Source organism: Globicephala melas, chromosome X, assembly GCF_963455315.2.
Source record: "Globicephala melas chromosome X, mGloMel1.2, whole genome shotgun sequence".
In the NCBI taxonomy this organism is placed as follows: domain Eukaryota; kingdom Metazoa; phylum Chordata; class Mammalia; order Artiodactyla; family Delphinidae; genus Globicephala; species Globicephala melas.
This window is the reverse complement of record NC_083335.1, coordinates 46,804,053-46,831,547: the sequence shown is the minus strand read 5'-3', so window position 1 is coordinate 46,831,547 and position 27,495 is coordinate 46,804,053. Positions and strand designations below refer to the sequence as shown.

The 27,495-nt window shown below is 36.3% G+C and overlaps 1 protein-coding gene and 1 non-coding gene across 2 annotated transcripts in view; one reads left to right on the top strand and one right to left on the bottom strand.

The window, feature by feature from the left end:
* DIAPH2 (diaphanous related formin 2) overlaps positions 1-27,495 on the top strand; it is an 887,427-nt gene that overhangs the window by 47,237 nt on the left and 812,695 nt on the right. Inside the window, exons 2-3 of the mRNA XM_060292429.1 lie at positions 13,565-13,597; positions 16,146-16,322. Coding sequence (XP_060148412.1) covers positions 13,565-13,597; positions 16,146-16,322 — 210 coding nt within the window. The remainder of the gene's footprint in view (positions 1-13,564; positions 13,598-16,145; positions 16,323-27,495) is intronic.
* On the bottom strand, positions 10,468-10,602 carry LOC115843988 (small nucleolar RNA SNORA70). The gene has a single exon (XR_004035940.1). It is a non-coding gene; the product is annotated as a small nucleolar RNA SNORA70 (small nucleolar RNA).

Sequence of the window (27,495 nt, the reverse complement as noted above, 5' to 3'; positions counted from 1 at the left end):
TCTCCAAGGAAGACATACGGATGGCCAAGAAGCACATGAAAAGGTGCTCAACATCACTAATTATTAGAGAAATGCAAATGAAAACTACAATGAGGTATCACCTCACACCAGTTAGAATGGGCATCATCAGGAAATCTACAGACAACAAATGCTGGAGAGGGTGTGGAGAAAAGGGAACCCTCTTGCACTATTGGTGGGAATGTAAATTGATACAGCCACTATGGAGAACAGTATGGAATTTCCTTAGAAAACTAAAAATAGAATTACCATATGATCCAGCAATCCCACTCCTGGGCATATACCCAGAGAAAACCATAATTCAAAAAGACACATGCACCCCAATGTTCATTGAAGCACTATTTACAATAGCCTGGTCATGGAAGCAACCTAAATGCCCATTGCCAGATGCATGGATAAAGAAGAAGTGGTACATATATACAATGGAATATTACTCAGCCATAAAAAGGAATGAAATTGGGTGATTTGTTGAGACGTGGATGTATCTAGAGACTGTCATACAGAGTGAAATAAGTCAGAAAGAGAGAAACAGATATCGTATATTAGCGCATGTTTGTGGAACCTAGAAAAATGGTATAGGTGAACCGGTTTGCAGGGCAGAAGTTGAGACACAGATGTAGAGAAGAAACATATGGACACCAAGGGGGGAAAGCTGAGGGCGGGGTCGGGATGGTGGTGTGATGAATTAGGCAATTGGGATTGACATGTTTACACTGATGTATATAAAATGGATGACTAATAAGAACCTGCTGTATAAAAAAATAAATAAAATAAAATTAAAAAATAATCCAAATTAAAAAAAAAAAAGAAAGTTTGAATCATCTGCTTTGACCTGTTCATGTGTAAGGGCCATTATGGTAGTTCTTGAGTTGCCTATACTTTTTCAGGCAAAAGGACATACAGTTAATCTTTATTTTATCTTGTAATTGGTAAATTGGTTACACGTTACATACAAGGCTTCAGAGGCTAAGTATAGTTGCTGGTTTAGTTTAGTTTTATAGTTGTAGTTTTTTTTTTAATATATATATATCTGAGTCACTTTGCTGTACAGCAGAAATTAACAGAACATTGTAAATCAAGTATACGTCAATAAAATTAAAAAAAAACTACAACTATGAATCTAAACTTATATAAGTCCCCTACATACAAACAAGCTCCGTTCTAGGTGAGCGTCTGTAAGTCCAATTTGTTTGTAAGTCCAACCAAGTTAGCCTTTGTACCCAACTAACACAATTGGCCATATACCGCTGCTTTTACACTTGCTTCCAGACATCCTGGGCTTGAAATAAAGATACCATACTACTGTATCTATACAGTACTGTACAGTAAAGTACACAAAAGCACAACCACTTGTAGAGGATGCACACATGTGACAGTGTACGTCAGACATATGGTCTAACTTATGTGATTGGACATGCAAACGCATGTTCGCATCTTTGAAAGTTCGCAACTTGAAGGTTTATATGTAGGGAACTTACTATATAGATACATACATAAATACATACATATATATTCTTTTCCATTATGGTTTATCACAGGATATTGAATATAGTTCCTTGTGCTATACAGTGGGACCTTGTTGTTTAATAGTTGTAGTTCCTAACTCCGCCTCAGTTAATTCAAAACGTGAAGAGTCCATTGTGAAAAACACTGTTAGAGTGGAAGAAATTTGAGGTTTATCAGAATAAACATTAATACAATTGATGCTTTGCCTAAAATCACAAAAACAGTCAAGAATTTAAAACTACCTGTTAGTTTGTTATGATACTATTTGTAAAACAGTGACATAAATGAAATTTTTCTGCAATGTGTTATTTTGACAGAATTTCTGTCACTATCTCAAGATGGAATTCCTCATCTAAATGGAAACTAAGTAAAAAACCATTTAAGGAACGCTATAGGACAGAAGTTTTAAAGGGAGTTATCAGTAATCAGCATAGAATCTTAAGCCAATGGGGAAAAAATGGAAGGTTACCAAATTTGATAATTTTTTGCTAATCCTAAATTCTTCGAAAGATCCTTTTGAAGTTTTCTGAAATTTTAAATCATTTTTGTCTATCATATAATTATGTTTTGCTTAAGTTTTTAAGTGTTCAATATTTGTTATAATTCGTTATTTTAAACATCCTTCCTGTATGAGTCCGAATAAACTGTTTTGTTTTCTGTGGGGAGAAGGTTGTCCACTTTCACTTTGGAAGCCAGTTTTACTAGTTGCACCTTTGGAAACCTGTGTTCCAGGAGCTAAACAACTGCCACACAATTGAACTTTTAGACCACAACCTGTTCCTGAATTGGGAATTGTTTGCAAATTCAAGAATATTAATTAAAAGTACTAATTGTGAAATTAAATCATTGGTTCACTTTAGTTATCTTTTCCTAAACATATATATGTTATTATTATGTTATTATTATTATGATGTCATGTTAAGATATTATGTTATTATATGTATTATTACAATGTACAAAAAGTATGTTGTAATAATACCTTATTCACAACTCAGGTATAATTTTCAGCTTTAGGCAATTCATACTCTTGAATCTTCATAGAGGAGTGAATTATTTTGTTTTGTCAGATTAATTTTGCAGCTACGTCAGAAAACTAAATGATGTGGTTATTTATAAAAGGTACTTGAAGTAGATAAATGAGGTGAAATATCTCCAGAGTGATAATCATAGCCATTTAGAGGTTATTTGTGTGTTATAAAGATAGTAATCACAACAACAGATATTAAATTACTCCATTTAATACAAGCAGCAATCATATGTCTGGGTATAGTTGCCTCAAAAACATGCATAATTTTAAACAAAATTATATATAGTAACTGCCTTCTCTCTATTCCTATTGCTACTATCATAGTCTAAGCTCTTATCACCTCACAACTGGATCTCTCTCTATCTCTCTTCTCTGTTTGCATCTCCAATTCAGTAAATCATGACAGGTTTGAGTGCAGCTCTGTGCTAGAAACAGTGCAAAAAACTGAGGACACAGTGGGGACCAAGAGAGACCTAGTCCTTACTACACTGAGTTTACAGTATAGCCAGAAGACTGGCATTGATAGGGAATTATAATTTGATAATTGGGGTAAAAGAAGTCAGGAACCATGGGAGATGATAACAGGACCAACTTCAGCTCAACTGAGACCAGAAAGGGTGAGTAGGAGATGGGCAGATGAAGGAGCAGGTGAGGGGTGAGCGCCTGAAGCAGAGCAAAGTCTACATGGAAAGGCTGAGATTGAAAGAGAACTTGCACTCTAACCAGTATTGTTATATATGATGAAGACACTTCATCATATATGTGTTATATATGATGAAGACAGATTTCAGAATATAGATAGAGGTTTTAGAGCTTGGGTTCTACTCAGACCTAAATGCTAATTCCAACTGAGTAATTAATTATCTTTGTGCATTTAGGCAAGTAACTTAATGCCTGCAAACCTTGATTCCCTGATCTGCCAAATAGGACAATAAATTCCTATATCATAGGATTGCTGTGAGTATTTAAATGAGGCAATGCATGTAAAGCTCTTAGCATAGTGCCCGGCATATAATAAATGCTCAGTAAATGGTGGCTAGTATTTAGGTAGAATAGATCCAACTTGCTGATCTCTGCAAGCTGCCTTTTTAGCCTTTGATTCCTTCCTCAGTCTATCCTGAATATTACAGCCTACAACCCTTCTCTGAAATGCTAAAATCTGAAAGTTCTGAAAACAGAATTTTATCATTTGGTCCCGAAACCCAGCCTGGCTTGAGGCTGTATATAATCTTTACTTATCCTGTCTTGTGGAGTATTCATGTTTCCCTGCTAACCTTGAATGCATTTGATTTAGGGTGCCAGCCCAGATCGCACTGGGTGTGTTTTGTAATATATGGTACACATACCATAGTTCTTTCTAAAATGTGAAGCACTCTGAATTCCAAAACACATCTGGCTTCAAGGGTTTCAGATAAGAGATTGTGGACCTGTACCTCCCGAAGTCATCTTTCTAAAATTCCACCTTCTCCATGTCTGTCTCTGAATCAGGAACTCATAAGGACCCTCGATGGTTGTCAGACATAGTCTAGACTACGCCTTGTGATTTTCAAGACTGTCTCTAATCTGTCCCCACTGTCAACTGAAAAAAATGTACAACCTAAAAGTTGAGAATTATGTTCTATTGGGCAGAGTTTCTAAGGACTTAAGCCCGGAAGACAGCCTCTCAGATCGCTCTGAGGGAGTGCTCCAAAGAGATAAGGGAGGAGCCAGGATACATAGGAGTTTTTGCAACAAAAACAGAACATTAAAAGATTACTGTGAATTAAAGAAAACCTGATATCTCAAGTTAATGAATTTAGCGCTCCTCTAGGTATGGGAAGATGCAAGAGTGTGGGCTCGTTGAAATCATTCCTTCGATATGCACCTTAACAATCTAGGGCCAGTACCTGCTTTTCTCCATCCTGAATCCCGTCAGGGTGCACAGTTAGGGGTGGCTGCAGTGGCTGAGGGCTTGATGGCTGCAACATCCTTTGTTTACTGATATGGCAGGCGACATTTTTCAGCCCCACCACCCTACATGTTCGAAATTTAATACCCTCTAACTTGAACCCTTTGTTTCCTAAGGCTGCTTCCCTAAAGTAAAATGTTAACACTGCTCCCTGTCTCACTTCCTTTTCTTCCTCTTTCTGGCTATTCAAATCCTACCCAGCAATTAGGGCACAATTCTTTATAGTTTCTTAATGAAGCTATATTTATTTCTTCTCTGAATTCCTCTTGTACTTAATTTATTCACCAAATATTTGAGCAGGTATGATGTGCCAGCTACTGCTCTAAATGTTAGAGATCCAAAAGTGATTAAGACAGGAAAATTAAGGGCTCTGCTATTAGGGAACTTGTTTTCTAGAAGCTAGAACATAAGTAAGTAAATAGGTAAGTGGACAGATAATTTCAGGTAGTGGTTCTGCTATGAAAATAGTAAGACAGGACATGTGATAGTGGCCAGGGAGGAAGAGCAGGAACATACCTCAGAATCTCCTCTGTGGTTAGTTTTCATTCCCTGGTTAGATTAATGCCTTAAGGGCAGAATCGCGTCTTAAACTTCTCTTTGCCACAAAGTGCTGAGCCTGTGATGTGTTCTGAAACATTAATGTTTGGTGGAGACATCTGTCTTTTTTTTTAAAACAGAGAAGGTAAAAATTTATTAAATATTGAGCCCCACTTGGCTAACTCATTGATCTAAGAGTATCTATTATGTACAATTGCTGGGCAAAGCTGGCTTTCTTTTCATTTCTGTTGCTTTTTATTCGTAGAGTTATAAAGAACTTTCACATCCCAACAGTTTTCCCATTTGAAATGGTTTAGTACCTACAGAAGAAGTTACTACTTGAAAAACCTGGATTATTCATGCAATTGTTTCTGATTAATTCAGGTACTAAGTGACTTCCTCTAATTCATTAGCATGAACGTTTTTTAAGACCTAAGTGGCAAACATACATTTCTTTAAAAATTTTATTTTTATTTCTCTATTAATTTCTTTTGATTGAGGTATAGTTGATTTACAGTGTTGCATTAGTTTCTGGTGTACAGCAAAGTGATTCAGTTTTTTTTCCTCTCCTTTTAATTAATTTTTATTGGAGTATAGCTGCTTTACAATGTTGTGCTGATTCAGTTATACATACATACATATATGTATTCATTTCCAGATTCTTTTCCTGTATAGATTATTACAAGATAGTGAATATAGTTCCCTCTGCTGTACAGTAGGTCCTTGTTGCTTATCTATTTTATGTATAGTAGTTTGTATTTGTTAACCCCAAACTCCTAATTTATCTCCCCCACCCCGTACCTTTCCCCTTTGGTAACCATAAATTTGTTTTCTAAAACGTATGTTTCTTGAGCGCTTCACCCCTAGTCCTTAAGCTGAACATTCTTTTTTTTTTTTTTTCTGTGGTACATGGGCCTCTCACTCTTGTGACCTCTCCCGTTGCGGAACACAGGCTCCGGACGTGCAGGCTCAGCGGCCATGGCTAACGGGCCCAGCCGTTCCGCAGCATGTGGGATCTTCCTGGACTGGGGCACGAACCCGTGTCCCCTGCATCAGCAGGCAGACTCTCAACCGCTGTGCCACCAGGGAAGCCCAAGCTGAACATTCTTGTTACACAGAAGAGACTGCTGGATTTCCATATCATAGACACCCCTCTTGGCAGTTAAATATTGAAGTTCGTGGCAAGACAATTAATTTAAGCTTGAGAAGAACTTGTTGTGACAGATTTCTGAAACTTATCCAGTGAACTAACATGGTCTTTTGCTTCATGAAGAAAACTGAAGCCCTATACTGTGATGTCATATTTGATTTCTGGTAGATACACATTTTGTTCTTTATATTGAAAGAGTATCTTGAGAAGCAAATCCGAAAAGGAATTTTTTTCTTGTTGTAAAAATGGTAGAAAGAATTATGATTTGTAGTAGCCAAGAGCTCAGGTGGGTTCACATTTGAGGCTTTTGATTTGACAGTGCTTCTGAGATGGTGTCCTTTTGGTTACAAAAATAGAAAAGTATAGAAAAGTATTGCTCTATTAAAATGATGAAATGGACAGTTTGAGATGCTCACAGTAGCAAAGTAAGGTGGAGAATTGGAGCTTAATGCCTGTAACTTCATCTTCTCAACTACTAGGCTTTTGCCCTTTGAGGTCAGGGCCATGTCTCTTTAAATCCCAGTGCCTCGCACACTGCCAGCTGATCTATCATCTATTCGGAAGTGCTAATGGTGATGGAAGAATGCAGTGCCTAAGAGGACATGTGGGTGTCTGAAAATGCCCCTTACTGTTAGAAAGGAGATGAAAAAATGTTTTAGAGTAATTTTAAATACAAGCAGTAATAGTTCAATGGGTTTGAAAGCCAATTTTTCTTTTCCTCCTGTCTTCTTAGAATCAAACCTCTATCTACGTTGATCTCAGTTCTAAAAATCAGATTATATATACCTTTGTTGGTGAAACACAACGGAGAGGTACTCAACTAAAACAATCTTCATAGTAAAGGGATTTGAATAGCTGAACAGAATGTTCAGCTTGGTTGCCAGATGGTTAAATAGCCTTGAATTGTCTTGATTGGTCTTACTGATTTGTAAAGTTCAGGGTGAATCCAGGATCTGAAAAGTTGAAAGGCAGCACTTTGAAGAATAATTACTTCCTTCTGTGACTGCTGCTGATCTGAATCAGTATTGGTCAGGGATGTCATCTAGAGATTTCAAACCCTGGATCATTGGTTGAGATGGATGACCTTTCTTAAAGGCCCTTCTTACTTGGAAAGTATATGGAGGTTATGATAGAGTACCACCCGAACAGTGCTCTCAGAATTCCTCTGTTGTGATTGTTCTTTCATTCATTTGATCTTTGACTAGACTACAGCTTCCGTAAGGTGCATGCTTATCTTGTTTATGGTTGTATTCCTAGTGCCCAGCACTGAACAGGTGCATAGTAGATGCTCAAATATTTGTTCAATTGAATTGAACATGCTTTTCTATATTATATTGCCTTGCCCTACTCAGAGATTAAGAAATTTAAGCTGGGTAAATAATTGACCCTTCATCTTTATTGTGATGGCCAACTTACTTTCTCTAAAAGAGAAGAAAATAGTCAAAGTTGAAGAAGTGTGGCCAAGTTTTTGAGTTGGTGGTGAGACTTTTGAATTGTATGCAATTCAGTTGTCCAATTTCTGTGGTACTGGAGTAATTTCAAGATGTTTATAAAACATTGTATTACCATGTAACATTAGCCATAAGAGAGTCGAATCTTTACATCTTGCTGTTTTTGTTAATTTCTGCCTGATTGAGAAAATTAAAACTTAATTTTCTTGCAATAATGGCTCCTGCATTTCAATCAGAACTTCAGTATTAGAGTTTGTAAGTAAATCATCCATTTCTCTTATTCTTAAGGGGTTGAGACTCTGGAGTGAAACTTTTATAATTATGCAGTACTCATAGAGTACTGTAGTAAGTTATATTTAATATAACTGTTCATAAATGAAGTTTAATAAACTCTAATTGCTTGACTAATTCACAAGCATATTGCTTTTCTAGAGTTGATTTTAATGAAAATATATGGTCACTATACTTATTGGTGTAATATGCCCTCATCCTAATGACCATTATAGATTTAGATTTGCAATAAAAACTTACTAAAATGACTTTAATCAGTGCTTTTAATTCAGGGGTGTGACTCTGATAAACATTTTTTTGGTCATTTTTTGTTGTTGTTTTAACTCCATAGTAGCTCTCTAGTTTTTACACAGGAGTAAAATCCATAATGTCTGCTTGCCAGTGGTGTGAGAGAGAGAGGTGCATGCACCTATATAAATTACATTCAGATAAAATTTGAGAGCTTGTCCCTGTAGAACATCGTTATAAATGAGACTGTATCTTACAACCATTTAAAAATGTTTTACAGGTCAATTCACATAAAAATGACTGCGATTGAATCTTGTCAAAGAGATAGCTCTTTACAGCTCTCTGAACTTTTTTCATGTTGGTGGTGTTTTTGTTATTGTTCTCCTTTTGTAACTTTCTCTTTTTTTGACTAATGTATAAAAACAGTTGTGCAGCAGAAATAATTTATTTTCTATTGCAGATAACTTAAGTGTAATTTATACAATAATTTCAATGTATTTTTAATGTGCAGTGGCCAAAAATGGCCCCCTCCTAAACTCAAACTCTTCAAATGTCCTTAAAGATTTTTCTTTTCAATAGACCACATTTGTCTCTCTTTTCTGAATAGTTGTAGAGTTCTAAGTAATGGTCTCAAGAAGATATTTATGACAGCAGAGTTTTACATGAGGGAAATCTATGAGAAAAATATCCATATCAGTCAAATGTACATAGTTATATAGGATATCCAGTCTGTAGTTGAATGAAACTTGTAAATCAAGAAATCATAAGCAGAGTGTTTTTCTTTATGGTTCTCTATTACAAGTAATTGGGATAATTTTTTACGTGAATATAATTTCCTCTTTGTCTTAAGGTGCTCTATCATTCTTAAAGATGCCTTTTAGGAAAAAATAGTCTTTAAGAAGACACTAAACAAAGCATAGTTCTCCTCCATTTTTGACCATGGGTCCACATTTGGTTTATGAATAACCAAACTTTAAACTCAAGGGAAGCTCTAGAAATAGAAAAGTACCTAGCCAGATTGACATTCCAGTAGAGGGAAGAGTGGGTGCACAAACAGGACATAATGAGGCATGCGGTGGGAAAAGGATTTCCATTTTTCCATAGCGCACAGATCATTGAGGGAAGACGTAGAAGGTAGCCTAGGGCTGAATAATATAGGGCTTTGAATGCCGTATTAAGGGTATTAGTCTTTATTCTGTAGGTCATCAGGAGCCACTGAATACAGATGGGCAAGTAATAGTCATTTATAATTTTTTATTGAGTTCTGTGTGCCAAACACTGATCTAGGCATTGGGGTACATCCCTGAAACAAACAGATGAAAACCTTGGTTCTTATGGAGCTCACATTTTTAGTGGGAGAAACAGACAGAAATAAATTATAGACTATGTGAGAATGTCGTAAGTTTTATTGAAAAAAGGAAATCAGAGCATGCTAAAGCAGGTCAGGAGAGTGTGGAGGAGGTGGGTGTTTTCATTTAAATAGGATGGACAGAGTAGGTCTCCCTGAGCAAGAACTTGAAAGGGGGAGGAGTGATGGAGGAAAGCATATGGATAACAGAAAAGAGCATTCCAGGCAGAGGGAAGAGACAGTGTATGTGGCTTATTGCCTTATAGGGAACAGTGAGGTGGTTGCTGTGACTAGAGCTGAGTGAATGAAAGGAACTGTAATAGGAGATGAGGTCAGAGGGATATGAAGAGTATGCAGCTCCATAGGGCCTTGCAGGTTATTGTAACGATTTTGACTTTCACTGGGGGTGAAAATAGGGTGCCATTGAAAAGTTTTGAGCAGAGGAGTGACATGATCTGACTTGTTTTTTTTTTTTTTTCTGACTAAAATCCATGGTTTATTCAGATTTCTTTAGCTTTTTCTTTTCTTTGTTTTTTTTTTTTTTTGACAGGAAAGTAGGATTTATTGGTGCACGTGAGTAAAGAGGGGACAGCCTCAAGGCTCTCATGAGTGCAGGGCCCGCCATGTGTCCAGGGGGCCACGATTAGGGATGTATTTGACCCCACAGCCACCCGGGAGGAGCCGCCTATCTGCCGCCATGTTTTCAAATTCACCTGCATTAAACTTAGTAAATCCCCACTTCTTGGAGATGTGGATCTTCTGGCAGCCAGGGAACTTGAACTTGGCCCTGCACAGGGCCTCAAACACGTGCTCCTCGCTCTGCAGCTTGGTGTGGATGGACATTATGACGTGGCCAATGTGGACCCCGGCCACTGTGCCCTGGGGCTTTCCAAAGGCACCGCGTATACCTGTCTGGAGACTAGATTGGGGGCAGCATGCCAGTCACGAATGTCCACTGGAAAGTGCTGTCTCCAGGGTCCCTTAGGGCAACACATACAGGCAACAGGCTGCATACACTACTGAGGAGGCTGCTGTTTGCAGCCATTGCACACCTGGCCCCCACAGGGAAAAGAGCATAGTTGGTTTAATTGGCTGCAAACTGACTTGGGTTTTAATACTGTCACTTCCTCAATGTGTTCAGAATGAACTATAGCAGGGTAAAGGTGGAAAAAGGGAGATAGGTTAGGAGGTTCTTACAGAAATCTAGGGAAGAGGTGATGTGATGGTGACTTGAACCATGTCTTTGCTTGAAGAAGATGACTTTGGCAATGAGGAGAGAATGGTGGCAGAGGTAATTATTAGGAGGCTACTGCCAGTGATTAGACTCTAAACTGGGATGGTTTGTGCGGAAATGAAGAAGAAACTGCAGAAAGATCACCGTGGAACTTGACAACTGTTTTGGCTGTAGGGATTGAAGAGAGGGAGGAGACCAAGGTGACATGGAAGTCTTAAAATTGGATGGTAACCATTACCATAAACATGACCCTATTTTTGTAAGTCTGTCCTAACCCTCTGTGACAACCCTTGGTGCTCATGTAGTGTTTCCACTGGGTTATTAATTATATACCCACTTTTTCCTACTCTATTTTCCCTCCTATTACCCACCTAGAGAGCTGAGAGAACAGCTCTGATTCTTACAGTTGTGGCAGTAGTAAGATATAATTAGGAATGAAGAATTATGAAAGACCAAAGAATCTAAATTTGTATATAGTTTGTATATGAAAAATAACCAGCCACTGGAAGAACATTAGTGTATATTGGTCAAAATGAATTTAGCAGGTGACACATAAGATGTGTTAGGGAAGGACTTCGGTTGCCAGGGGAATGCTCTTTGGGATGATACTTGACCCCCTGGTAATGATGGCAAAAGGCAGTTACCCAAAGGAAAATGAAACTGATGGGGCTTGGGGCATATCTGTGAATTTGAGGTTACCATGAACTGTTTCAATTCAGTAGTTCAACCCTAATATCCTACAGCCTAATTATACCACCTGAAGAGGCCATATGTTGACGAAGAGTTAGTATCTAGTGACAACCAGATCTGTGGTCCGTGGGCGAGTCACTTAGCCTCTTCAAGCTTCAGTTTCACCATTTGTAAATTGAGAGGTTTTGACCAGATTATCTCAAATTTCATCCAATTTAATAGTGTCTAACTCCATACTGTGGGATTTAATATGGACAAAAATATGTTAATTTCAAAAAAAAAAGAGAGTGGAGGTGGGAGAAGACGAGAAAACTCAAGTCTCTTCCCATAAGACAAGGTGGGACTATTGCTAGCAATGCTTTTTCGTTGTTGTTGTTTCTGTCCCCCATGATTAAACTATCAACATATATTCAATTGAGATACAGACTTAAGGCATTCGAGACATATGTGTACCTTAACTTAGAGAATTTGACTAAAATCTTATTTTCCCCGAATTTACATATTGACTTTGAAGATTTATATGTTTCCAATCTTGAGTTTATAACCTCAAAGGATGGGAAGAAAAGAAAAGCAGGGGTTGCTTGAAGAACTGTATAATCTGTCTAATAAATAACACAGGTGGACAGGTACATATCTGGATGGTAGCAGGGTAGTTGAGGTACTTTTGAGACTTTGACATTTCTCACTCTGATTTTACATGACAGGAAATCATGAAGCTTGTCACTGTGCATAGAACAGTTTTCTGTACCCCACAGGGAAAATTAAAGAGAAAATACCAGGTAGAGATAGTCCTAGGGTGAACTGATCTCTCTTAAAAAGGCTTCAGTTCTGATAAAAGTAATCCCCCTTCTTTTCTTTTTTCTAGGCAGTAAAGATTGATTGGGGTTTGTGTCAGCAGGATGTGATGAAGACATAGTACAAAGACATAGAAGTGTAGATCCCTGAGGGAATAGATGTATTAAAAGTAGAAAAAGAACTACACATATAATAGTATATTTGTCCCAACTACTGGAGGGGAGGATGATCTTTAACAGCATTTAGTTGGTGATATTTGAAGACAGTTTTATGAGATCCTGTGACGAAATAATTCTCACTTATAACTCTTAATGGAATTCTCCCCACCAGTGATACGACCATATTTTTCTTAGTTAAAAGGGATGTGAGCATGCATGATGTACATCATTCAGCTTCTGTTTTGTTGTAGGAAATAAGTATACAGGTTGTGGCAGAAGGGTTAATTTCAGTTCCTAACAGGTGATTTAAAAAATATGGTTCTTTCCTAATCACATCTCTTAACTAGCACTACAACATATTTCAACATATTTATAATATAATAATAACTGCTTTTGTGCTGATTGTATGTTATTGTAAGATCTTGAAGTATCTTCTGAATCCTGGAAGATTACTAAATTGTTAGCTGTTACTTTGCTTACTTTAATATTGCTTTATTACTCCAGTATTGTTTGTACTCTATGTGGTAGTTTTTATTAACCACTGTATTTTATTAACTAGAGTATACCATTTCCAATGATTCTCAACATTAGAAGTAGAAAACCACATGCAAAAAAAAAAGAAAGTGTTGGAGTTTTTGAGAAATGGGCATATATTAACAGAATCAGTAAGTTCAATGTTATCTAGAATATTTATAAAGGTGTTCGTTAAATTATCTATCAGATGCAACTGAGTTCTAGACTGAGCTGTTTCATTATATGTCATTACTATTAAATGTGACATTTTTCCTGTTGTTCATGTTTTTAAAAGTTTTATGTATCTCAAAAATATGATTATTCATTCTAAAACTTTGAAAAATCTTGAAAGGGCTTATGACTTTTTTATATCTGTTCTCACGTTTGAGCACTGTGGTAGTGATGTCTGTTCCAAATCTGACTTTGGGAACTTGGGAGTCATCTTCAAAAACGAAGAGACACTCCCTTCACCAAACCTTCATTTTTAATCCTTAATAAGTTGTTTTTTTCTTTTGTAAAGAATGTGTTTATAGATTTAAAGTTTCTAATTCTCTTTGAAGAATTATAGTTGATAAAATAAAAAATGAGAATCATTCAATTATTTTCTTGTTTGATCTGTGAATTTCTCTTATCTGACAGGTATTTTTTTTTTCCTTTTTGGTTTTAATAGAACATTCAAATAAAAACTTTGGCAGATGATGTGGTAAGGTGGACTTAGCATGTTATCATTTACTTATGCATGTTGCCTTTTTATTAAAGTGGGTGGACATTAAAGCATTGATATATGTAAAGATATAAAAAGTCTAGATGTTTACAAAGTACAGTAGATGGAAGAATTGTCAATAGAGTGGCTTTTCTTTTTTTGATATAAACATAAGCAATTGTATGTGTTCTCAAAATAATTTTGATATTACCATCCTGATATATACCTTAGCTAATTAAAAATAATCAGTATAAATCTAACTCTGGAAAACACAAATGTTTCCTTTCTCAATAGCCATGTAAATTGACTCTGAATATGTTAAGCATTAATATTAACAGTAAAGGAAATTAATTTAAAATGGAAAGGAAGTTAAGTACATTATGTTAGAAATGTGGTATTATATTTAAAATCCTCAAATATTTTTGATCTGAGTCTATCGTAGTAAAACTTATTAAAAGTTATGGGCTTAAAATTTAAATGTGCCCTTTTATAGCTAAGCTTTTAAAATGTGGTATTTTAAGTATGTTTTCTTTGTGAAATTACCTGTCTACAAATAATGTAGAATATCGTTCATGATTTAAGGAAGTGAAAGTATGTGGCTTAACTTTATTTTCTTATCAAGATATAGCTGAAAGCAAAAGCCAGTTTTCTAGATCAAAGTGAAGAGCATAGTGGAAGATCAAATATATATGTAAATAATGCTACTCAGTAAAAAAGCCAGCACTGCAAAAGTAAATATTAAGTGATATGAAGGGAAAGGAACAGAGATATGTTGATTTAATGGTCAATTGCATATTTAAATGCTTTTGTGTCCACCATATCTTTTAGTGAAATTTGACTCTTGGTTACGTACTCAGCTTATTTGGGATTGCTTAATGTTTTTTCTTGAGTTGTTTGAGTTGGTTATTACATATCTAATCTAACTTAATTTTCCTCAAAAACATTCAAATTTAAAAGAAAATATGAAAATATAGAAGGTGATTCGAAGAAATGAATCTTTATGTGAACACTGGGCTAGGAACCAGGGACTCGTGAATTTAGCGAGTCACTTTTTCTGTGAAGTGAGAGAGTCGGCCTAGATGATTTTTCAAGTTTCTTCCCAGCTCTAAAATATTATGATTTACATAATCTCTTTGTAAGCAACCATGTACTAAGATCATTTTTGGAATCCTAAATAAGCTGCTTAAAACTGCTCATATTTCTTTCAAAGTACACCTTTTAGAAAAAAAAAGTGTTCTTTGAATCAAAAAAAAAGTATGTTCTTTTAATGGGGGTCAACAGAAGTCAACATAATTGTGGTAAGAACTTCTGTATGCTTTTTATACTGTTGAAGTGATTTATAAGGACTTGGTAATGTGGCAGTGACGAGGCACTGTCCTGATACCTAACATATCTGCTTGTTTAACGTGAGCTGACAGTATGCATGCATGTGCTTCCTAACAGAAACCAGAATAAAACTGAGTTGTATTCAGTTTTATGGTTATTACTAATTTTTGATGTCCAGTGTTCTGTGGTTTAAAACAGAATGGCCTATTTACATGCAAGTGGAGTCATTAACTCACTTTATGTGAAATCGCAAGCTAATTATTAGAGATTGTACGTGGAATCAATGGTTCCAAGTCAATATCCATAAAATAGCAAGTTCTTCATAGTAGTATTTGTAGGAATAAGATATTTCTGTTTATGTTATATTTCCAGAGCAAAAAGGTAATGTTTTTAATTTTGTTGTGCTTCCTTGTTGGTCCCACGTTTTAGGGAAGAAGAAGGTGTGTGTAATAATAATAATAGTAATAGTAACAACAACAATAGTAATAAAGAGTAGCTAAGTACACTAAACATATAACTTATTTAAATTTCACAATAACCGTTTCTTTGTTGCTTTCTCTGTCTCCCCTTCCTCCTTCCCTCCCTTCCTTCCTTCCCTCCTTCCTTCCTCCTACATACATTAACTTATCCCTATTTTAGAGATGAGGAAACAGTCATAGAGAGACCAGGTAATTTGCACAGGGTAACTGACCTAGTAAATTGCAGATTCAAATCTAGGTAGTCTGGCTCCAGAGTCCATGCTCTTAACCATTGTATTCTACTACTACACTGCCAAAGTATTCATAGATACTTGTCACAATTATTTTGGTGCTTTGAAGAAGAGAAACATTACTATAATTTCCCCCTTAGAATTGGATATTCTTTTCTTTTCTTTGTTTTTTTTCTCATAGTTTGAAAGTTGCCGCCAAAGACACGTTCTCTCTCAAACCACCACACGACTTTGAGGCCGAACTTTTCTGACCTAGTTACTGTGCAGAACAGAAATGACAAGGGACTAAGTTTTACTTTTGAGGAATACTTTTCACTCCCTAGATTTCTGCGGCTGCAGAGCTACTTCAAGGTTTCAAAATAGTACAATCTCTAACTGGAGCTTGCTGCTTAAAATAACATTTTGTCAAAAGACAATAATGATTCCTAAGTGCTATTTTGATGTTTCAGTTCTTCATGTTTGTTCGTGATTCTTGATCTCTTCCTTAGGGCTTCTTGTTTTTTCTGTTTGCAGCGTGACCGAATTACAAGTTTTAGGAAATCTACTGTCAAAAAAGAAAAACCTCTTATCCAACATCCTATTGATTCTCAAGTTGCGATGAGTGAGTTTCCAGCGGCTCAGCCATTATATGATGAACGATCTTTGAATTTGTCCGAAAAGGAAGTACTGGATCTCTTTGAAAAAATGATGGTAAGTTAGACCCCCTGATTTTGTTGTAATTTTAAAATGCATGTGCCCAGAGTAGCACTGGGTTCTAAGTAGGGCTGTTTGTATGGACTGTGTTTATATCACATAAAGGAGAGACCAGAAACTTGTTGATACAACAGAACTGTTTTCGAAAGCATCTGTCGTTTTGAGCTATAATATGTCTGTCTCTTCCACTATGAGCTCCTAAAAGGGGGGGCTGTCTTACTTGTTCTTGTTCTCTAGTATTCAGTAGTCTGTGGCACACTGAATCAATTTTTTAACTACCTAACTTGTGTTTCTGTTTCTATAAAGCAAAACAGGTCTAAGTCCACTTTTCTGAAAACAATATAAGGTATTTTGTTAGGTATATGAAATAGAGTTGGGAGGACAGAGTGTAAAAAAACAAAACAAAACAGTAGAGGGGACAGAAGAATGAATTCCTCCAAGTTTGTTCTATTATCAACAGTCATACCATCTATATTTTCTAGCATACTTCTTATATTTTATAGCTTGTGATCTAGATGATTTCTTATATTAGATAATAAATATAATACTTTGATTATTCAGCAGTTTATACCAAGAGAGGGGAGAGATGAGGCATCGGGCCATCTTGGATTGGTTTCCTTGATCAGAGAAGTGGAGATCCTGATTCATGATTCATTAATTTCTAATTCTGTCCCACTTATCATGGCAAATTTTTTTTGTGAATCTCTATTCATTTTGAGTTAAGGTCCACAAGAGTTTCAAAGGTCTCCTTACCCATACCAAAAGAAGAGGTTAAGAATACTGGAAATCTAGACCCTTCTACTCTGCCCATTATGGAACATCTTGTTACCACCCCGCCCCCAACCCCACTCGTAATTGAAAGTTGTTGAATGAATACAAATTCCCTTTATCTTTAAACTTTTCCTTTAATGTTCCTTCTGTCTAGCCAGAGCTGACATCCAGCTTTTCCCTTGTCACAAGTCCTGACATTCCCACTCTCTTCAGCCTTTCCTCCTAGTCCTATGGTACACCCTCTTTCCGGCTGCTCCTTCTATGTCAAATTCTTTGAACATCTTTCAACAACCCTTTCTCTTGTAAACTCTATTATCTGCTGACCAGCCATGATGATGATAGCATCTGGCTATCCTTTTGACCCTTCCCTTGCTATTCGTTTTGGTGATTTCAGCTATTACATTGATAACCTTGCCATCACATTGTTGCCCTTAGTTCCTTGGTTTCCTGAATTCTGACCTTTGCATCCATGTATTTAGCTAATTATAGACATGACTACACCTTGGACTGTGTCACTCTTTGGAATGATTCCACCTCTGAGATCTTTAGCTCTGAAACTCTTCTCGGAAGCTAAACGACCTATATTACCTTTTCCAGGCCCTTAATTTTACAGGGCATGTTTGTGTAGTGGTTAAGAGCTTGGACTTTGGGGTCATTCAGCCTTGAGGCTGAGTTCTGCCTCTGCCATTAATCACATTACCCTGTGAAGGTGATACATCCTCTCTACACTTTATTTTCCATAACTGTAACAAAGGTATAAGAGGGTCTACCTCATATGGTTATTTTTAGGATGAGATGATATTTCTAGAATAGTGCCTGGCATAAAACTTTCTATAAAAATAATTTTATAAATGTTTGTTGCATTTCCTTCTTTTAGCAAATAAAGCTCTGTTCTTTCTTCAGTTTCCCCTCAATTTGCAACTCGGTTGTCTTATCTTAATCACCCCAAACCAACAACGACAGAAACAAACATTCTTTGACATTAATCAAACTTTTAAATCTTATTTTAAACTCTTCTTCTCTTTACTCAAACTTCACTCAAATGATACTTACTCCTTTAATCAGCTAACCAATCGGTTACTAATTTTTGCAGTAGTGAAATAGTTCTTTTAGTTTATCGTGGCATTGCCACCCTCCAGTTCACTTTAGCTCAACACTTACGGGCCTTCTTCCACGCCATTCATTTTCTCAGTCACGTCTAATTGCTTTCCAAATCCCATTGGTTCTGCTTTTGCAATGACTTTTACGTCTGTTTCCTCAGTTGTCCTCCAGATGCTCTTGCCCTGCTTTAGGCAGTATCCCTCTCTGGCTTTTTCTCATGGGCTGCGAAAGTAGCCTCCTATCTGGTCTTCCTCCTGTCCTCCAGGTTTTGCCTGTTCTAATCCAGTGGTGCTCTATTCATGATTCTGAAACAGATTCCTTTTCCAAAGCCCCAAGTAGGCCCTTCTGTTTTCACACAGTCATCTTCTATGTCCCTACTCCATTCCCTCCACTGTGCTTCTAGATGACTATTTCACACCTTTACTTTGCTGCTCAGTCCTCAGAACTCTTACCCATCTTTATGCTCTGCTGATGAGCTTGCTGCATAATTTACTGAGTAAACTGAAGTGATCAGAAGAGAACTTCCACAGACTCTCACTACCACATCTACCTAAGTTTGAGTATCTGCAGTCTTGCTACCTATCACCACCATAGATGTCATCTTCCAGTCCCTCCATTTGTGTACAAGGTTCCATTCCTTTAGACCTACTTACTGAAGGACATTGCTCCAATCATTTTTTCCTCTCTCTTCTGCCCTTCCCAGCAGCATACAAATGTGCTATCTCACTTTACAACTTTTTCATGACCTTATCTCCCTTGCCTGTTACCACTGTATTTTTACTCTCCTTTGAAGGAAGACACCTCCTAATAATTTTGTTTATATTCACTGCTTCTCATTTCTCTCGTCTTACTTTCTGTCTTAAACTCACTCTAGCCAGGCTTCCATCCCACCATTCCATCAAAATGGCTCTTATCAGTGTCACCAGAGATCTTTATGCTGCTGAGTCCCATGTTCAGTTTTCAGTTCTCATCTTAACTGACCTATCAGCAGCAGGTGATGCATTTGGCCATAAATCGCCCCCTGCTCCCCCTTTATTTGGCTTTCCTCCTATCTCTTTGGCTGCTGCTTTTTAATCTTCTTTGTGGATTCCTTTTCATGTCCTCAACCTTTAAATGTTGGAGAGGCCCAGGGATCCATCCTTGGACATGTTCTCTTCTCTATCTACACTATCTTCTTTTGTGATTGCAACCAGTACTGTGGCTTTACATTCCACTGTTATTCTCACAATTCTCAAATTTATCTACAGCTTAGTCCTCGTGTCTGAACTCTAGACTCTCATAATCAAACTTCATAATTGACATCTCTCTCTGATTGGTCAGTAGACTTCTCAAAAGTAACATATCCAAAACCAAACTGTTGATATTCCCCTCCAAACCTGCTCCTCCCAGTGTCTCCCCCTTCTAAGTTGATGGTATATCCATCTGTCCAGTTACTCAGGCCTAAAACTTTGGAATTGTCTTTGTCTACTCTCTCTTTCTCACATTCCACATTCAATTGACTAGGAAACCCATGCACTCTTCCTTCAAAGTACGGTACTTACAAGAGCTGACCATTTCTTACCGCCTTCACTGGTCCCATACTAGTTGAAGCCTCACCTAGGCTGCTACAATAGTGGTAGAACTATTAGGATTAACACAGTTCCTCATTGGTCTCCCTGCTTCCACCATGACCCTCTGCAGTATATTCCCAACACAGAAACATTACCCTTTTAAAACCTGAACAATGTCATGTCACTTGGGTTCTCAAATCTCTACTATGGCTTCTTGTTTCCCTCAGGGTACAAAAGCCAGTATCCTTATAAGAGCCTGTAAGGCCCTGTATGATCTGATCCCCACTTTACCTCTTCGATATCTTCCTCTACTACCCTCTTCATTTGCTTCAGTGACACACACATGCCTTTTACATGATGATAGCTGTAAGCAAAAATGATTCCTGGCACTTATAAATTTTTTCAATTTGTGTACAGCATTTACTATGTTTTCAAACCTTTTACAATATTTCCGTTTTGTGGTTTGAATTTTAATTCTAATGTTTCATCAACAAATTACCACTTTCCTCTTTAAATATGTTATGTTTTTAAAAAGATTTGTTTGTGGATTCATAAATGTGACTTAAAGAAAGGTACAACTTGGTGCCACATTTTCCCTAATGAGAATTTTTCCTTCCATGGGAATGTTGGAAAAGGAAATCAGACAATTATGATTTGCTTAAAAGTAACAACAAAAGATCAATAAAAAACTTTTTAAGGGTTGTATCTCTTCTTTGAGAGAAGTCTACTTGTACATTGAACATTTTGCATTTTCTTTATTATCTTCAGTTTGTCTGTAATCAGGTTAAGTGAACAACTTATTTTATGAATTTTCACAGCTTTCATTTACTGTGCACCCTTGGGCCCAGCATGTAACTGAGCAGTTTACATGTATTGTTTCAGCTGATCTTTGTGACAGTGCTGCAAAGAAGGCAACATAGTTATACTGCATTTTTCAGATAAGGAAATTAAAGCTTAGAGAGAGGCTAAAGAAATTGGTTCTGTAACTTGCCTTAGCTAATACGGGGCTGAGCTCAAACTTAAATTTAGGTACATAAAAATCTAAAAAATTGGCATTTTGATAATCTCTATCTTTAATAATATTTCATTTAAGCTAAATGTAAAATTAATACACTTTCTTTGCACGCATACTAAGTGGAAGTAGAAGGCAACTCTGAGATACATTGCCTCGCAGGTAAAGCGAGATGGAGGAATGTTTCCTATTGATGACAGAAGGTTGTCTTTTTCCAGAGCATCGATTGAAAAGAAAGAGGCCCACAATTTAGTTTTGGAAAACTGTTAAAATGCCATCTTCAAAGTTGATTGGGAGATCAACTTAAGTCGTCAGAAGTAGATTTCCAGATATGAAATTTCCCTTTTTTATTTCATTCTTTGTAGGTGTCCTTCCATGTACAAATAATGTAATAGATGTACTTGTCCTACTTGATGGCTATTATGACAATCTTGTCTCTCTTGATTCTCATCCTTCATTGTGCTATTCCTGTTTTCAGACTTTTTACACTTTAGAGTACTACAAATGTTTAGACCATTGGGCCTAAACACCTTGTATGTGTTTTAGGATAGCATACCTTGAGGAGTGAAACATTTAAAATAATTACATAAAATAGCACATTATAGACAGTAACAGAGTATGAGACGCTTGACAAGAAATATATTACATTAAAATTGCTAATATAATTTATTATTTGGAATTTCTGGGGGATGATATATTTTGGTGAAACTTTTGGTGAAAGGCTTAAGTAATGAAAGGCAATATTCAAATAAATCCTCTATTACTCTGATAATTGAAACTCTTGTTATGTCTGAGGATCATATTTGTCAACAGAAGTTCTCCCTGTACAGGTTTGTAGATGTAGATAATAGGGCAATGTTGGGCTCAATCTGAAATTACTACAGATTTTTAAAAAAGTGTTAATTCTTTTATTTGATTACTGTAACTTGTATTTAACTACTAATGGCTCATTTTAAACACCACTTGACACTTTATAGTCAAGTAAAATCCTGGAATGAGTCCAGTTAACTGAAAGATCTGAATGGTTAGGTTTTACTTTACTAGTGAGTTAGTAGATTACTAACGTTCCATTGACAATGACATCTGTTCTACGCATTGATATGCCACTTTTCATATTGTGGCTGCTCAAGGAAGCAAGTATAGACAGATCTTCTGAGTAAGGGTATCCATGGCTATTGCTGATGGATGTAAAGCTCTAAATTTGAAACTTTTAGATGACTGCTTTTTTCATGGAGCACACACTATTTATTATCAGCATGTGTTCAGTAGTTTGTAAAACTGGATTTTGTACTTGGAGAGTGATCATTGCCTATTAATTGAAAATTAGAAAGTGGTTCTTTTATTAAAACTTCCAGGAGTGGAAAAAAATACCCTCACTCGTTTTTATATGATTTTTATATTTACCTGCATGGGATAAACTATACTTGCTCTTTAAGATTCCTGTTCCCCTTTTCTGCCCAGTCGTGTTTTCAAATCTTCCACAAGTGGGTAAAGGTAGTAGGACCAAGACAACAATACTGCTTCCACATTTTTGGGAGGGTAATTTTAAAAGATGACTGAACTATTGTAATATTACATATCACCTTTAACCCCCAATTCAAATTTGAATGAGGTTCATATTTATCATCTTTTTCATGTTAATCAGAGACATTTTGTATTGTCTCTAATTAGGACTGGTGAAATATCTTCTCCCTTACACTTTAAATATACGGAAATTAATAATGCTGTAATTGAATAACTATTCAACATGTTAAGGTATCATAGCCTTTGAGCTTGCTGAGAATAACTGAACTGGTCTTTGTACATTGAGAATACTGCTTAAGGACTATTAAATGTTTAATAGCGATAGCTCATTTTTGAATAATGCAATCAGAGCAAGGAGAGAAATGTGTCTGGACACTGTCCATTTCCTTTTTTTTTTTTAACTTCTTTATTGGAGTATAATTGCTTTACAATGGTGTGTTAGTTTCTGCTTTATAACAAAGTGAATCAGTTATACATATACATATGTTCCCATATCTCTTCCCTCTTGCGTCTTCCTCCCTCCCACCCTCCCTATCCCACCCCTCCAGGCGGTCACAAAGCACCGAGCTGATCTCCCTGTGCTATGCGGCTGCTTCCCACTAGCTATCTACCTTATGTTTGGTAGTGTATATATGTCCATGCCTCTCTCTCGCTTTGCCACAGCTCACCCTTCCCCCTCTGTCCATTTCCTTTTGAATATTATTTCCCTTTTGTATGCAACTGTTCTAAAACTGTTTTTTTTTTTTTTTTGCTTAGGGGATAGGGGATTTCCATTTTAAGCTTAAAAAAATAAATATACAGAGATGTCTTGGAAGTTCAAGTTGGAATTTAATTTCTTTTACCTAGTACAGGATCTATTGAGTGGAAGTCCAGCTGGTGTTGGTCACATTAGAGTCCTACAGATATGTCAATAAGGACTGTGTTTTAATATAGGTAATTAAATAGTTTAATTGTATACAAAAGATGAGGCTAGTGATGATTAATAATTTATGATTAATTTCTAGGCACACTTCATTTCAACTTCCGTTATTAAAGGCAATGTTTAATATATGATTCCACATGCAAATGTGATGTTTTATACTTTGTTTCTGTTCAGCAATTTACATTAATATATTTTGCATTTTGGGCATAATTTAATGATTGTACAGTCATATGCAATAAATATTAAATTATCTGTCCCATATTCCATCTGGTAGAACTCATAAATAATCCCAAAGCTTTTCATTTTGTTCTCTCACTTTTGCCTTTCATCAGTTTTGAGAGCCTGTTTGACTTTGGACCCCAGGTGCTGTCCTTGTTTTCCCCTGACTGCTGTCATGGGTTTCTTTCTCACCCAACAGCAGTCTTTTAGGAGTTGGTTAGCTTGGATGAGAACCTTTTAGTGCTCTCAGCATAAGTAATTTTAATTAAAGGTTAAGTTACTGTAAAATAAGTTATTGGTAACATAGGTCTTAAAATCTATAATAAGGCATGGAAATAATTTTCAGGAATGGCTAGATCCTTAGAAATTATCTAGATAGCCTACTTTCCATTTTTTACATTTATATTTCCAATATCCTTACTCTGTATCATTGGACTGAGAGAACGCCAGCATCATTTCTAGTCATTTTATTTTCTTACACACATTCCCAAGTAAAGCATATAAAGGAGGAGCAAAACTTACCCTGTAAACAGGTCTCAAAGTTAGCTAAATCTGGGTCACTTTTAAATTTCCTTCCGAAATATAATTCTCACCAAAAGTTCACAAATAAGGGAGTAGTAGGATAGAAGTCCCAGGAAGAGGAATTAAGGGAACTAGGTTTGTAAATTTACTCTGATTGTAGCTGATAAACTTCACAATTCACTGATTCTGTTCTTGATTTGTACATAGAAATGTTTCCTAAGGTATTTTTTCTGTTTGAAAAGTTCCACTAGTGTTTTTTGCCATGAAGGCATTTTCACGACCGTGTATTGATATGTGCAGTGTGCCAGGTCGTGTGCTACATGCTGCAGGTACACAGATAAATCCAGTTCCTCCCTTGCCCCCGAGAGCTCAGAATTTAGTCAGGGAGGCAAGCAAGTAAACACAGGATTTCCATGGTAATAGGACAGCTGTGAATAGGCTACTGTGAGTACTTAAGCCAGCACAGGGGCTCAGGGAGGAAAAAGAGAAGATCTGAATATACTATGAAACCCAGTGTCACTTCTGAATTTTCAGTCTTTATTTTTTTGACATTAAAGTGTTCTCAGAGTTTGAATGACTTAGTTCATCAAGGTCCAATGCCTTCCATATGCCAGGTACTGTTCTAAGTTCTGAGGAGGGAGGGAGAGCGAGAGAGAGCGAGAGAGAGAGAGAGAGAGAGAGAGAGAGCGAGCGAGCGCGAGAGCGAGCGCGAGAGCGAGCAACTCAAGGAAAATCCTTGCTGTCAAGGGTAGAGGTGATATGGCAGAACGTAAGGTGTAATTGTGGGGAAAAAAAAAGGAAAAGCAAAGACATATTTCTGTATCATGGAGAAGTTTATTTGACAACTCTCTACTGAATGCCAGATACTTTGTTAGGTGCAGGGGAGCATAAAGATGGCAAAGACACTATCCCTGCCTCTAGGTTTTTATTTTGTATGACTCCCAAGGTAAGAATAGCTTTTATATTTTTAAATGGTTGCAGAAAATCAAAAGAAGACTGTTTCAGGGCACATGAAAATCTGAAATTCAGTGTTCATAAATGCAATTTTGTTGAATGCAGCCACAGCCATTTGTTTACATATTGTTGATAGTTCCTTTTACACTGTAACTGCAGAGTTGGGTAGTTGTGACAAAGACCCTGTGACCCGCAAAGCCTAAAACATTTAATGTCTGGCCCTTTATAGTAAAAGTGTCAACATCTGGACTAGTGTAGTAGTCTCTAAACTTTCTAATTTCCTATCCCGTTAGAAAAAAAAAATATATTTGAGCAAGTAACACCAATATGTTTTATTTATAAAATATACACATATATGTATGTACTAATACTATGTATAAAGTACAGACATAGAAAAGAATGAGAAAAACATGCAATGAACAAGATTTTAAAATGATTTAAAATGAGTTTATTTTATTTATTAATGGTGCAAAAGCCTTTGCTGTCGCGATTAATAACTTTTTAGTGAGAGCAATGTCAGTGTGTCATTATTTTTTATGTCTTGTTTTAAAAAAGAGACTAATTAGAAGGTTTAGTTCCGAGTCCATTTTATTTTGATATTTGGTTTAATGTCTGTTATAGTTGAAACATAAATCTGACAACGATGCATAGGTCCAAGTGGAATGAGAACATCATTAGCAACACTTATTAAATCATAGTATTAACTTTGCTCAGTCCAATCCATGAATCAAGCAAAAGTTTCCTGCTGAACCACGGCTAGTAAATTTCCATCTCCCTTGATGACGGTCAGTTGTTCTTGGAACTAATCTGAAGTGTTGCGTTTTTATATTTGTGAATAAATTGGTTCAAAATGGGCTTTAAAAAACGGGCTTCACTAGATGTCATCAGGGACATGGGCTTTTTGCATTTTTCCTTCCACATACTTAATGTGTAGACCCCCGCCCCCATGTTTGTCTACTCGTGTCCGCTGCAGACATTGTACCTAATACCCGGAAGAAGAAAGAAGAGGTGAGTCATGCAAGGGTGAAGGAGACCCACCTGGAAGTTGTGTCTGCCAGTGTGTGGCTTTTTCAGTGAAGTTCATTTGAAAAGCAGTTACTTTCTCACCAGTTGTTAACTCTTAAGGGATTACTTGTCCTTTTGTGAATGAAAAATGCCCAAGTCATGTGAAATTTCAGAAGTTTTAAAATACTTTGTCATGAAATAGCTGGAAATCTCTCTGTAAGATACATGTTTTCATGCTCACTTCCTGTCTCATTTTAAAATATTGTAAGTATTTACAGTATTTGAAATATCTTGCTTTTATAAAAAACAACAAAAAACACCTACATTCTTGACTCTGCATACCACTGTGTGTATTTTGATTTCAACTTCTTTCTTGCAATGGTTTAAATTTTATATGTGGGCTAACCTTCCTTACTCAGGAATGCTTCCCACTTACAGTTTTTTCATGAAACATCCTTTTATTAAATAAATCATTTATTTTGGCAATATGTTTTCTCTGTTACATTGTTCCATTAGCAACTCAAAGAAAAGTAGTTTTTATATTTCATTATTGGAACAATCTAGCAAATAATATAAGCTGAGTTGTTTAAAAGAAAAAACAGCTGTATTTTCATTCAGCTGTATGATAAACCTCCCACACTGAGTAATTTTTCTAATACTTGTTTTAGCAAATTTTCAGCAATGATTTCTATGTGTCTTCTGACAGTATTTGCTGACAAAGGAATGTGTTTTAGTTTATTGCCATGTTGTTTTGCATGTATTATTTCAGCTGCTTCTACCAAGTGTTCCCCCAGTGTCATGGGACCTTTTGTCTTTTGCTATTAAAGAAAGAAAACATTCAAAAGAGTCTTCTAAACATGTGTCATTAAGTTTACAAATTTTCACTAAGTACTGGATTGCGTATCACATGATTCTAATTATTGCTGAGAAAGTCGAAAAAGCTTTCCTCATGGTCTAGATGTTTGGATTTTAAATGGTCTGCAAGTTTGAGGTAGCTTTATACTATCATTAGCTAATATTTTTAAGGTGCGATATGCACATAAAATGAGAGTCATCAGTGATAATTGATATACATGCATATTTCAGATAGTTACCTTACTAATTTTTAATCTTGTGGGACCAGCTTCTTATCAGCCTTATATTTTTATTACTTTTATCATATGATATGACTGATGAAAGGCTCAGACCTATGAGTAGGAGATATAACAGTCTAGTATTTTCTTGTTCCTCTGTACTTGCATTATTGGTATTATTATCCTCAATCTGTTGTCTTTGCAAGAATCTTTTAAAGTTACTTTTCTATTTTGTTGTTGTTGTTTTGAGGGTTGACTTAGTTAAAACTTGGTAAAATAGTCTGTAAGTCCACTTAACCAGGTACTTGTAAACTGCAGTACGTTGCAGTACACTGACAGTGAAAAAATATGCATTGTGAATACCCCACTCTTCCCTTGAGATACCTCATGTACCATTTGGACCTACGGATCCAGTGAGGGCTTCAGTGTTATTCTCATGTTAAATATTGAAGCTTATTTTCTTGTATTTTGAATAAACATCAATATTTCACAAACCACAGTGGATCCTTTAAGTAAT